The sequence below is a fragment of the Nansenia antarctica genome, assembly GCF_963989245.1.
Source record: "Nansenia antarctica genome assembly, chromosome: 19".
Lineage (NCBI taxonomy): Eukaryota > Metazoa > Chordata > Actinopteri > Argentiniformes > Microstomatidae > Nansenia > Nansenia antarctica.
In genome coordinates this window covers 5,503,440-5,516,088 of record NC_137692.1, presented here as the reverse complement: position 1 = coordinate 5,516,088, position 12,649 = coordinate 5,503,440, and the positions used below count along the sequence as shown (strand labels likewise).

The following is a 12,649-nucleotide window of genomic DNA, read 5'->3' as shown; positions in this document are numbered from 1 at the left end:
TTGGTCGCGAGGCTTGGGGGAGCTCCCAAATCAGTGCTTTTAAGTGTTTCTAAGTACATTTGTATGTACATTTTTATTTTAGTACTCATAGGGAACGGTTGTGTAAATAGTACCTACAGCAGACTAGACTTACTAGATAGTATAGTGGATAGTGTACATTAGGGTTGCCACCTTTCAGCCAGAGAAATAAGGGACACCCCTCGGGGCCCCGCTCCTCGGGACCACGACCACCACGGGCCCAAGGGCGGGGTGGGGGCGCTAGTGCTATATCATAAGTTAAACATTGTTTCAATAAAGCCTTAAGGGCTGCCAAGTTTCACCAAAAGTTTGGAGTGAGTTTTTTTTGGTCGGTGGAGGGACCCAAAACTGTGCACGTTTTGGCAGCGGCGGCCCCTCTCTCCCACACAATTATTTGTGCTAGTTTCCTGCAATTTTACATGTTGTTCATAATAAACCAGCACAATAAATAAAAATTATTGTAACATTTGATAAAACAAGACAAATTCAGACAATATATAATATTGTTGAGTAGCTTTTGGATAGTGCCGTTGGTTAATAACGGGTGTTTGAGGAGACTTGTGTTGGCGACAATTGCGAGCCAACGGTTTGCCACAACTTCACATCTATTTCACACGTTTTCAGTTGAGTTGTGTCCCGTCCCCCCCCCCCGTCTCCTAGCTCTACCTCCACCCCACCGTCTAGCTAGTCAGTGTGTAGTCAACCAGTGCTGTGTGGCTTAGCGTGTTACGGTGGTCGATGCTAACCGCTAACCTCTCTTCTTCTCTCCCCTCCAGCAAAGGCCACCTTCGACGCCATCTCCAAGACCTACAGCTACCTGACCCCTGACCTGTGGAAGGAGACCATCTTCACCAAGTCTCCCTACCAGGAGTTCACAGACCACCTGGCCAAGACCCACACCAGGGTGTCTGTGCAGAGAGCCCAGGCCCCGCCCACACCTGCCTCCTAGAGGGCCAAGCCCCGCCCACACCAGACCTCTCAGTCTTTTGTACAGCGATTGAATAAAAGGGTCGTGTGAATCCACTACGTGACTTGTTGTTTTTTCTGGGAGTGTTGTTGGACTGTCTGCAGTCTTGTCATGTTGTGTGGTTACTGGTTAGTAATAGTGAGACTCTATACTGGCTTCCTGTTAAGTTAGGAATAGATTTCAAGATCCTTCTGTTTGTTTATAAAGCTCTCACTGGCATACAATTGTTTTGTAATTCTCCGAATACAGACAGAGTTCTGTTTACAGAGCATTCATTGTATCATGTAACTCTATCTGCGGAACATTAAACAACAATGTACATGCTCAGATTGACAAGGAATATAATAAAAGCAATATAATTCCTCCGAAGAAAATTGGCTTGATGGGTGTGACGACCGTCTCTGCCTTGTCTGCCTGTTACACTCCCCCCCTGCTTAAAATAGACGTTTAAAATAAATTGGGGGTTGATTTGCTTGATCCAGGGGTATTGCACCCTGACACATTATCTGTCTGATTTACCTCAGTTGCTATCCCCATGATTTGGAAGGCAGCCTATGTGCTCCCAACCCATAAAGGTGGTGACCCCTCTGACCTGGATAATCTCCACCCAATATCTAAGCTACCTCGTCTTTGTAAAGTATTAGGGTGGATTCACACCTATCATTTTATTTAAAAAATGTTCAGATATGATCCACTGTGTTCAGACTCAACATAACACAGCTGCGTTGAGGCTGAACCTGTATAGGCCTACTTTTTTTCCACATAGAAAGTTGATCAGGAAGTGATAAAGAATCGAACCGATAAGCAGAATCGGTAATGTAATCAGTATCAATAACATCTTATCAATTCCCATCCCTAGTATTAACTCAATACTACACAGCTAAAGAAATTGCAAGACTCCATCAAAATGTGCTGATGTGCTTTTAATTCAGAGTGCAAAAATCAATCACAAATATATAAAATAAAATTACTTTACTTTTAACTTCCACCTTTGACTTCTATCATCACTAAACAAACTCCCAGAACTTTATTTATCTTGTCTATCTTGCCATTTGTATTTGTGCTGCCAAGGAATGTCAAGGAATGTAAGAAGAAGAAAAAAACATACGAATGAAACAACAATACAACTTTAATGAATGAACAGTAGGTTGAATGAAACAACAATAAAACTTTAATGAATGAACAGTAGGTTGAATGAAACAACAATAAAACTTTAATGAATGAACAGTAGGTTGAATCATTGGCGTAACCACCACCACCCCCCCTTCTTCACTCTGTCCTGGCTGCATGGCTGACATCTCCACTCTCCTCTTCAGACTCCTCTAGAACAAGGTCCACTCTCTCCTCCTCCACGGCAGAGTCCTCCATCATCTCATTGCTCAGAGCGTCCTCCGGTAGAGGCTGCCAGTAGTCGTACAGCTTACCCTGCACACACAGACACACACAATGAACATGGATGGTTTTATGCACATCTTAACTGTATGGAGTTATGCACATCCCTAGTGATGAGCTGACAGGATGTGCAGACTGGCTGATGAGATGCGGGCTGACCTACCTGGAGAGGCTGGCTCCTCCGGAGGAGCACCTGCCACCTGATGTAGGTCCTCGCCACATAGTCCGCCACCTGCGGAGGGAGAGGGACAGATATGTAAATGACTTAAACCTCTGAACACCCATTTACTGCTCCGCCTATATTTGTATTGGTTGGGGCAGATGCGCTTTTGTGGTGACACCAAATTACCAAAACAGTCTTTGCACATGGTTTTAGTGGTGTGCAGCGCTCTTTAGTGGAAGCAAACTAGGGCCTGTAGACCACCCACCTTACTCCTGTACAGACACCTATCACTCTCTCTGATGTCACACTTGACATACTTCTCCAGTTGAACACACAGCAACTGCAACGGACTCTGATAGAGTGAGAGAAGGTAGAGGAGAGGAGAAAAGAGCAGGAGAGATGAAAGCAGGGAGAGAAGAAAGGGGGATGGAGTGGAGAGGACAGTTATATCTCTTTATAACAATAACAATAGCTGCAGAGCAGTAGACAAACATGTCAGTATTCAGTGCTTTGTGTTTACCTTCTGGTTTGGGGGTAAAACCACAAAGTTAGAGGCTTCATTTGCAAAGACCAAAAGGCTATAGCAGAGGTAGTAGGCCTGAAACACAAATACAACATCCAGTTGATTCTCACACTCAAGGGAAAACCACAGTACGATACTCACTACGATACTCAGAGTGTCAGCTCCAGCTATCCAATACCAATGGTAACCAAATTGCATGAACCCTGTGCTGGGAATAATTAAAGTCTAATAAAACAAGTGCATCCCATTTTGGATACCACATAGCATTGTGGGCTAACACCCATTTACAAAAAAAGTTAAACTATTGAACCCTTCCCATACCTGCTGGTCGAGAGAGGCTGAGTTCTGCCCGTTCTCCCCCTGCTCTCTGGAGCTGCTGGAGCTCTTCAGGGCACTGACGAGCAACGATGGACGCATGTGGGGCACGTAGTGCCTCAGGTACGACAGCTAGGGGAGGAGAGGACATTTGTTCTATTTTGGTAACACTTCAGGAAGAAAAGCTTAACTAACAATTGAATGGAATTGCAGGAAAAGAGTAAGGGAATGGTGTTAAACTGGAGGTGGCACAGGATTTGTTTCCATGTCTTACCTGGAACTCAGTGTTGGAGGGCTTGTACCGGTAAGTGCATCTGTTGAACAACAGTTTGGAGATGATGGACATACTGAGGTGTCTCCTGAGTTGCCTGCACAGAGACAAATCAAACAGCAATAATACCACTTGCTCATGCACAATGTTCACTCACTGAACAGAAAAATAATTAAGAGCCATAGAGATAAGAGAAATTGTAATAAAGGACATCAAATGTATATGTCCCAACCAAAAAGCATTACCATGTGTCAAAAAAGTATACATTACCACTTTAAGAATAATGCATTGTGTCGAAATGTGCTCTAAAGGCATTTAAAGGTGCAATATGTAGCATTTCCCCCATGAAAACGTCACTAAATAACCATGCTGAATCATTCATTATGAAGCATTGCATTGGTTAAAACTCTGTAAGGTCTTACTTTCCACGTGTGTTGTCTGGCAGCAGCTGGACCATCCAGCGAAGGTTGTGATGGTCGTCTGTCATGTCCATCAACGCAAAGCAAATCCTCGGCAGCTAAACAAAGCAGGAAGAGAACATTAACATGAGACTGAACCAAAATAATTGGATAAAGCCACGGTTAGGTAAATCTTCCCCATGCAGAGAAAGAGAAAGAGATGCTCACTGACCATGTGGTCCCAGTCCCTCATGTTGTTGACCAGATTGTGCTGTAGGAAGCGGACGTCCTGAACAGGGGGGGTGATCTGCGTATCCAGCGCCACTCTGCTCACCACAGTCAGTAACAGCAGCAGGTCTGAGTCAATGTAGGCCCGCGGACACAAGGCACTGACATCCGACAGGTACTGGAGAAAGAGGGAGCGGGAGAGGGAGAAAGAGAGAATCAGTACAAACACTAGGGTTGGGCCGGGGGGGAATGGTATTACCGGTAGAATTAACCACCTGTCCGGTCGTTAATTGATCGTTAGGTAAGCAGTAACCACATCTGACATTTTGGCCGTCAATCTGTGTTTTGTAGATGTCCTAATCTTTTAAGAAAAAAAACATTTTACAATGTATATCTATTCAGCCGTACCTTAACAACACACTGGAAGTTGTGCTCTTGGAAAGTGAGTTCCTTCTTTCTGGACGAGCTATTCTCATTGCTGATTTCGACAGACCTGGACACAGACACAGACACACACACGTGGGCAAACATGAGGCAATTCAAAGAGTCTGCCAACCCTACCCATTGGTATTGTCATGTCCTCTTCACTTACTGTAGCAATAGGTCTCCCTCTGTGAAGTCTGGCTGGAGCTTCTCCTGAGGGAACAGTGTGATGAATGGGACACCCATGTTCATGAAGACCAGAGTCACGTCGCCAATGCTGGGCACCCACACATCATACCTATGGCTCTTATACAACACTGTGGAGACAAATCAATACTCATTATTAATACAACAACAATTCAGGTTAAAATAGATTAATTATTAGGCTGAAAACAGAAATAGAAAAACTAACAGAACAAGTGGATGTAGATGAAAACTGTACTATAGAAGCACAGAGCAACTTGAAAACAACCAAAAAGAATGGGAGGAACTTACTCAAGAACTGTACAGTATACAATATTACAAAAATAATGTGAATTGGATCGGAAATTGTGAAAAATGCAAAAAACAACCTTCAATAGAGAAATGCGACCAAAAACAATATACAAAAACTCATTACAAAAGACCAATCCATGAATCACTGAATGATATTCTGAAAGAGGAAGTGCACTGTTTGAAGCATGTCTTCTTTTCAATCTCCTCCACTCAACAACGATGCTATCGCATTTCAAAAGGTTGCATCCAACTGTCAAAGTAAATGAAGGTGAGGGACCAACCCAATCAAGAACAGCGACATTTATTCAAGCTCACAGGTGTGACAGAAGCCGCAGCGAAAAAACGACTGCCCCAATTGCCAACATGGTGGCTAAAGATATGCTGCCTATTACCAGTAGTACAGTAGAGAGGGGAGAGGATTTAGAGAATACATGGCATACATAGAGCCAGAGTACATGGTTCCATTATTTATTTTTTAACAGCACCTTGTGTCTCGAAAAGATGCATGCTAACTTGTAGATAAAATGTAAAAAAACAAATACAACAAACAAAAGGTCCTCCGATCATGTAAAAAAATAATACCGTGGACACGCACACACGCAACACACCTGTCCTTATTAACTGCAAAGAGAACGAGTGCAGTATACATCACACACGCACCTACCGATTTGTTTGTCAGCAAACAAGGCGATGTCTTTCAGGGCCTGTAGTATGTGATAGGAGACCTCCCTCTCAGGGTGAACTGACATCATCTACCGGAGGGGAAAACACCAATTCAAAACAAGCGAAACAACAAGTTAATTAATCACATACAGTCGATATATACAAACTCAATGCAAGAGACAAAAGCATTAGTAGAGCATGTTGGGAGAGTTGGTGGAAGTACTTGGAAGAGCCAGAGTGAGTCTTGAGGCGGGCAGGGAGAGGAGCAGTAGGCAGCCTGGATCAGACCAGCACTGACGTAAAACGCAAACTGATCAGGACTGGACCTGAAGAGAGAGGGAGGGGTGATTGATTTAGTGTGAAATCTGAAAAATCAGTGTTTTTCACCATTCGTGTGGGCATCAATTCAAGATGGCCGCCAAACGAACCCCATGGGACATTAGTTGACCGTGGCGACATGAAGAAATCTGAACTAGACACCATTAGGGTCTTAAAAAAACAGGTTACGAAATAATGTCATTCGGGTACATGGGAACCTATTTCTCCTACTAGACTAATTTGTTTATTATAGATCCCCATTAGTCATCATAGTGATGGCTACTCTTCCTTCCACACAAAAAGACAAGACATTCACATATGATATAAAACATTCAACACAAATTAGCAGTCACTATACAACATCGATCAGCAGCACATCAACAAAAACGGTAAACAGAATTCATCAGCAATCAATTTACTGATGAATTCTGTTTACCATTTTTGTTGATTTGCTGCCATTTTATGATTTAAACAAAAAAAGTAGTGGTGATGACAAAATACTCTGTAGATTGCCTCTGTTCTCTTCTACACACACACACCACACACCACACACCACACACACACACACACACACACACACACACACACACACACCACACACACACACCACACACCACACACACACACACACCACACACACACACACACCACACACCACACACCACACAAAGAGAGACAGAGAAGGACAGAGAAGGACAGAGAGGGACAGAGAGGGAGGGAGACACAGTCAGATGTTACCAGAAGAGTGCTTTCTGTGCAGATTCTCGTGGGGTGACTTTGAGGTGGCTGAGCTGCAGAGTGTGCTGGTTGAAGAGACGACCAAAGTCATCCAGGCTGAACACTGCCTCTCCTGGGTGTTTCTCTGGGATGGCGTTGGACACCACAGAGTAACGCTGCAGGAGCTCTCTGTGGGACATAACACACATGAGATTCAAACACCATATACTCATGGTCCAAAAGAGAGAGAGAGAGAGAGAGAGAGAGAGAGAGTGAGTGTGTGTGTAGTTACTTCTGTTCATGTGAGATGGACTCCTCTACATCATTCTCATTTTCCTCCTCTTCCACCGGTCTCAGCAGATCCTTAATTAGCTTCATCTCCAGCTCCTTTGACCTGGGACACACATGGAGGGAGAGACACAATGTTACCCCAATGGAAAAGCTGTGAAACATGGAAAAGGACAGAGCAAAATTGATAGACACTCACTGTTTCTACAGAGAAATTCTGAGTACCGTAGGTAATGTAGATTAAATCTATACCTCTGTAGATCCATCAACATCTGTTCTAGAACTTCTAGGGTGTTCTTGTAGTTGAGGGGCTTGGTGTTGGATGCGACTCCAGGCTGCAGGGGATAACAGGAAATGACAAATGAAGATCTAAACTAACACACACTCAAGGCAAAGATGGTGGAAAACCACATATCAGTGCTTACAGGCTGGGAGTAGCCGCTGGACAGCACAGGTACAGTGGGCTCGGTGGAGGAGGCGTCCTTATCTGGAGGCTTGATGCTGCGGTCCAGCATCTCCACATCCAGCGGGTCGTCCTCCATCTCCCCCAATTCACTTCTACCTCCTTCTGCTTCTTCTGGGGGGGATGGGAGTCAGAGGTCAAGGGCAACAGGGGGGGGGGGGGGCACTCTCAATGGTTTTAATTCAGATAAACATCTGGCTAATTAATTAAATGTTTTTTTACCTACGATTTGATACTTGTGATTTGACTAAACAGATGAATGAGACCATAGCTTCTCTAGCCACTCTCTTCACATCAATCTCAAATGCATACCTCTTCAGAAATACTAAGATGAAGAGCTCAGGACCTGACTTCTGTGGCCAGTAACTGAAAATGTATTGTTACTCGGCCTCCTCGGGTGTCTGGAATTTTTCTCTGCAAATGGAATTAATGAGGAGGCTAGGAAGCGCTCCATTCTCCTGAGTGTGTGTGGGGCAAAGACTTATAAGCTAATAAGGAATTTAGCCACACCACAGAAACCGGGGGAAATTCCATACGTGGACCTAGTCAAGCTCGTGGGGAACCACCACAATCCACGACCTTCTGTGATAGTTCAACGTTTTAAATTTCACAGTCTGTTCAGGAAGACAGGTCAGTCTGTAGCCAATTTTGTAGCCGAACTACGTCAGCTGTCGGAGCATTGTGAATTTGGGGCAGTGTTGGATGACATGCTCCGTGACAGGTTAGTTTGCGGCATTAGTAATGACCCCATACAGCGCCGCCTGCTGGGGGAAGCCCCACCACTGACTTTCAAAAAGGCCCTGGAGATTTCCCAAGGTATGGAGATGGCTGCTAACAATGCTAAAGACATACAGAGAGGGAGTGGGTTGTCGCAGACAGCGACAGTGCACCAAGTCAGGAGGGATCATACCCATAAAGAGACTGGTAAAAATGAGAGTTTCGAAAAAAAGGGTGGAATGTTTTCGGTGTGGAGGATCACATTATGCAAATGACTGCAGATTTAAAGAGACTGTTTGCCATAATTGTAATAAAAAGGGACACCTAGCAAAGAAGTGCAGGAGTTCAAAAGACCATAAAATGAGCAAGGGCAAGCCTTGGCAGGGGAAACCTAGACAGGCTCAGGCAGACACACACCACCTGGAAGAAGCAGACGAAGAGGCAGCGTGTGCATACAACATGTTCGGAGTGGAGACAGATGAGGAGCTGTCATGCCAAATCGTGTGCACTGCCAAATCGTGTGCACGCGTCACGACCTAACGCGTCACGACCAGCTGGCACGCGTCACGACCAGCTGGCGACTGTGACGCGTCAGTCTAGTGTTTTTGAAACCTCCGTTTAGCGAAAAGCTTTAATTTGGCTCTACAAGTGTTAATATGTCATTTTATGAAGTTTTAATATGTTTTCAGGCGAGAAAGTAACCATATATATTCACAAAATGTATCCGGTTTATCAAAATAACCCTTATATCTATCTGATCTGACGGTTTTTTTCACAACGTTATTACTTGTCACTTTAAGCCCAGGAGGGAGTTAGCGATTAGCGATGTTTAGCTTAGCTTAGTTTAACAGAAGTATCTTCACTTTTAACATGACTTCCCGTGGTCGTAGAGGGCTGGTCGACGGCTTAAAATGACCGTGTAGACCTGTAGACCTTATCCAGCTATAGTCTTGTGTTTCTACCCCGGGCATAGCCGGTGTTATTCACGGACAAACACTCCTGTTAGAGTGGTCTGATCAGCAGATCATTTTCTCATAAAGTTGCAAACGCAACTCAGCAATTCAACTTAATAATAAAAATGCGCGTTTCGTTCAAGATCCATTAGAGTAGGACATGTACAGTTATGATAACTACAGTCATATGTAACTTTTGGACTAGTATAGTAGTTGATATTGTAATAAAACGTGCCAATGTCAGACTATGAACAAACGCACCACGAGTCCACACCAGTGGCGTAGCGCAAAATCCCGGGGCCCCCCCGCAAGGTGGCGGCGGGGGCCCTTTCGCAACGGAGTAAAAAAAAAAAAAACGTGCGTTTTTTAGAGGCCGATGCGTTATTGACGTTGCGAAATTTCGCAATATGCACTCTACATTCTAAATGCTTGACTTAGCAAAAGGTACAAACAAGTGAGAGCAATAACTAAAACCAAATGGTAGACTACATCAGTAGAATGTATTATAAGTAGAAAAGTACAAGCTTTATTTCTTTTTTAGACACTTTGACACTTTTTTTTCAAAGTGTGGTGTGCATAGCAGCGTGATATCTGTAAACATACAAGCTGTAGACTCTCCGCTAAGGGTTGCCAGATGGGATTGAGAATTTCCAACCTAACCAATCTAAAAACTTCTAAATCCACCAAAAACCAGCCCATCTGGCAACCCTGTCTCCGCTGCATCAGAGTCTACTTGTTGCGTAAAATTGGCCATGGTTAGTCAAATCCTTTGTTGGACATCTCGTTTCTTAAGTCCTGGTATATTGTGGCATGTCTTTACTGTTTGCCATCTGGTCTAGGAATACCCAGGGAGACGCAGACAGCAGAAGTAGAATAGAATAGTAGAATAGAAAAAGAAACAGCTATATATAGCCTAACCATGCTGAATTATGTACCTGTATGATGCACTGACAGCCTGTGACTGTGAACCTGGCCGGACCCTGCCCTTCTGCCTGAGTTTGAGTATGATGCTGCCCAAATAAATGTTATTGTTTAGTGCTGTACGCTTTCGTGGTATTATATTGTGTGAATTATCATCTGTATGTTGTTTTTCTTTCACTCGACTAACCGCCGAGATAATACTTGAGACATGTACTTCCGTAAACATACATTTTTATTTGATTTTTTTACAATATCGGACCGACAGTCCCACATATAGCGGCTATAATGTCCGAATAGAGAATCTACCACCACCTAAAGAATGCTTATTGTACTTTGTATTGTATTTTCGCTTGCTCATTTTCCTTGTGTCTCGCTGCCTACGTGTGACGTCAAAGTCATGTTGCTATTGGATACGGCTAACTATGTATATATTTTTTAAATATAGGCCTATATATTAAAATTAAGGTTGACACAATGAAGGGCCACTTATTTTCTTTGTTTTATATTTTTTTTAATTATAAAAAAAATAAAAATACATTTGGATCCAATGTTAGGGGGCCCCCTAGTGGCTGGGGCCCCCCCGCGGTGCGTCGCTTGCGGGCCCGTCCGCTACGCCACTGGTCCACACTGATTCAGAAAACAGAATAAACTTTATATATAAATACACAACACTAACGTTTGCAAAAGAACTGTACAGGTTACAATCAGGTATATAATAATAGTTAGGGAGTAACATATCATTCACAAATTCAACAATAATAGAACAGATAAATACACAGATAGCCCTGCTACGTCCTCCGTGAGGGCCCGTTCCCCTGTACATAAGTCCCTGTCCAGCCCTGCTACATCCTCCGTGAGGACCACCTCTACCACATCCTGGTGGTGTGTCTGAGGTGGTGGTGGTGTGTCTGAGGTGGTGGTGGTGGTGTGTCTGAGGTGGTGGTGGTGTGTCTGAGGTGGTGGTGGAGGGTTGGGGTAACATCTGGGAGGTTAGGGGATAACATCTGGAGGGTTGGGGGTAACATCTGGAGGGTTGGTGGGTAACATCTGGGGGGTTAGGTAACATCACACCAATCAGCTCTCCTGTTGAGGTAAGCAATAACCATCTTGTTAGTGTAAACACACAAACAAGCACAGATATGTACAGTCAAAATAACATTTTGTGAGTAAACACATTTCTAAATAATCCCTATTCAATGTGACTTACCAGTGTACTGGGTGGATGGGGATGAAAGGTAACTGTCCAGATGTAATTTTGTCCAAAACATCTTGGTGCTGTGTGAATGAATGAGCATACATTTAATGTATTAGTAATGAAACAATCAATATGAACATTTAAAAATAACAATGATGTAATTGTGGCTCATACTTGCAGTAGCCTGAGGTAGAGGTGGTCCTCACGGAGGAGGTAGAGGTGGTCCTCACGGAGGATGTGGTAGAGGTGGTCCTCTCTGAGGATGTGGTAGAGGTGGTCCTCACGGAGGATGTGGTAGAGGTGGTCCTCACGGAGGATGTAGCAGGGCTGGACAGGGACTTATGTACAGGGGAACAGGCCCTCACGGAGGACGTAGCAGGGCTATCTGTGTACAATCTGGAAAATACTTAAAAAACAACTTTACAAGCAGTACAAACAAATTCATTAGGAAACATAATATTAATTGACACACAAGACGAATGGAAAAACTTGAAACACCTCCTGCAGGATACCTGAAGCTCTGGTCGGATGGTCCTCCTGCAGATGCAGTGCACACTAACGTCCATAGTGTACACTGACTGGGCCGTGCGTGGACACCGTATGGAGCTGCGGAATGGTTTCAGGTGCTCATACTGAAAGCAGGAAAAGAGGTGCTCACGCATATCAGACTGATCAAATTCCTTGCTTGCTGGGTCCTCACCTCTGCAGCATGTGAGACTGTTCGCAATAGCAAACAGCCCACAGTCTGAGCTGCCTCTCTGCTGCTGGACATCAGGCCACTGCAGAAGGACCTTGGGACCTGAGAAAGAGAGGAGACCTGTTATTTGAGAAATTAACTCCTCGGTCGACCCGTGACCAGCGGAGTCATAAATGTTAACAGTACCTACCTCGCAGTTGATGTTACTTACCGTAACCCAGTGATTTGAACAAACATTTAAAATCTGAACAAACCCCTGGGTTGATGCAGGCACGGAGGAGAGGAGGGAGAGGGACGTTGTGGCGTAGAGGCCTCCTACATGGGGATGTTGAGCCTGTAAAAGAGCCTGAGCATTGTCAATGGAGAGATCATTCAGCCAACAATTGGGAGTCAGAACGAAAGGCCTAAGCACCTCCAACCCGCTACGTAAAGCTGGACAGGCCCGCCCCAGCTGAACATCTGTGATGATGACATCTAGCAGCTGAGATGGTGCCTAAAAAACATAATGATGTTGGGTTAAAGGG

The 12,649-nt window shown here is 44.2% G+C and overlaps 1 protein-coding gene and 1 long non-coding RNA gene across 2 annotated transcripts; both read right to left on the bottom strand.

Annotated features, from left to right (window-relative positions):
* Positions 1–2,254: 2,254 nt before the first annotated feature.
* LOC308173837 (SMC5-SMC6 complex localization factor protein 2-like) lies at positions 2,255–7,721 on the bottom strand (the record flags this gene model as incomplete). The annotated part of the gene is made up of 15 exons (XM_080548899.1): positions 2,255–2,410; positions 2,541–2,609; positions 2,806–2,892; positions 3,385–3,510; positions 3,653–3,746; positions 4,072–4,166; positions 4,280–4,453; positions 4,684–4,768; positions 4,868–5,015; positions 5,858–5,945; positions 6,080–6,182; positions 6,913–7,080; positions 7,184–7,285; positions 7,432–7,514; positions 7,605–7,721. 15 exons carry the CDS (start codon positions 7,719–7,721, stop codon positions 2,255–2,257), a joined length of 1,695 nt encoding a protein of 564 aa, XP_080405025.1.
* A 3,461-nt stretch (positions 7,722–11,182) lies between these two features.
* LOC308174123 lies at positions 11,183–11,735 on the bottom strand. Its single transcript, XR_013937918.1, has 3 exons — positions 11,603–11,735; positions 11,441–11,508; positions 11,183–11,316 (listed from the first exon to the last, which is right to left on the bottom strand). It is a non-coding gene; the product is annotated as an uncharacterized lncRNA (long non-coding RNA).
* Positions 11,736–12,649: the final 914 nt, after the last annotated feature.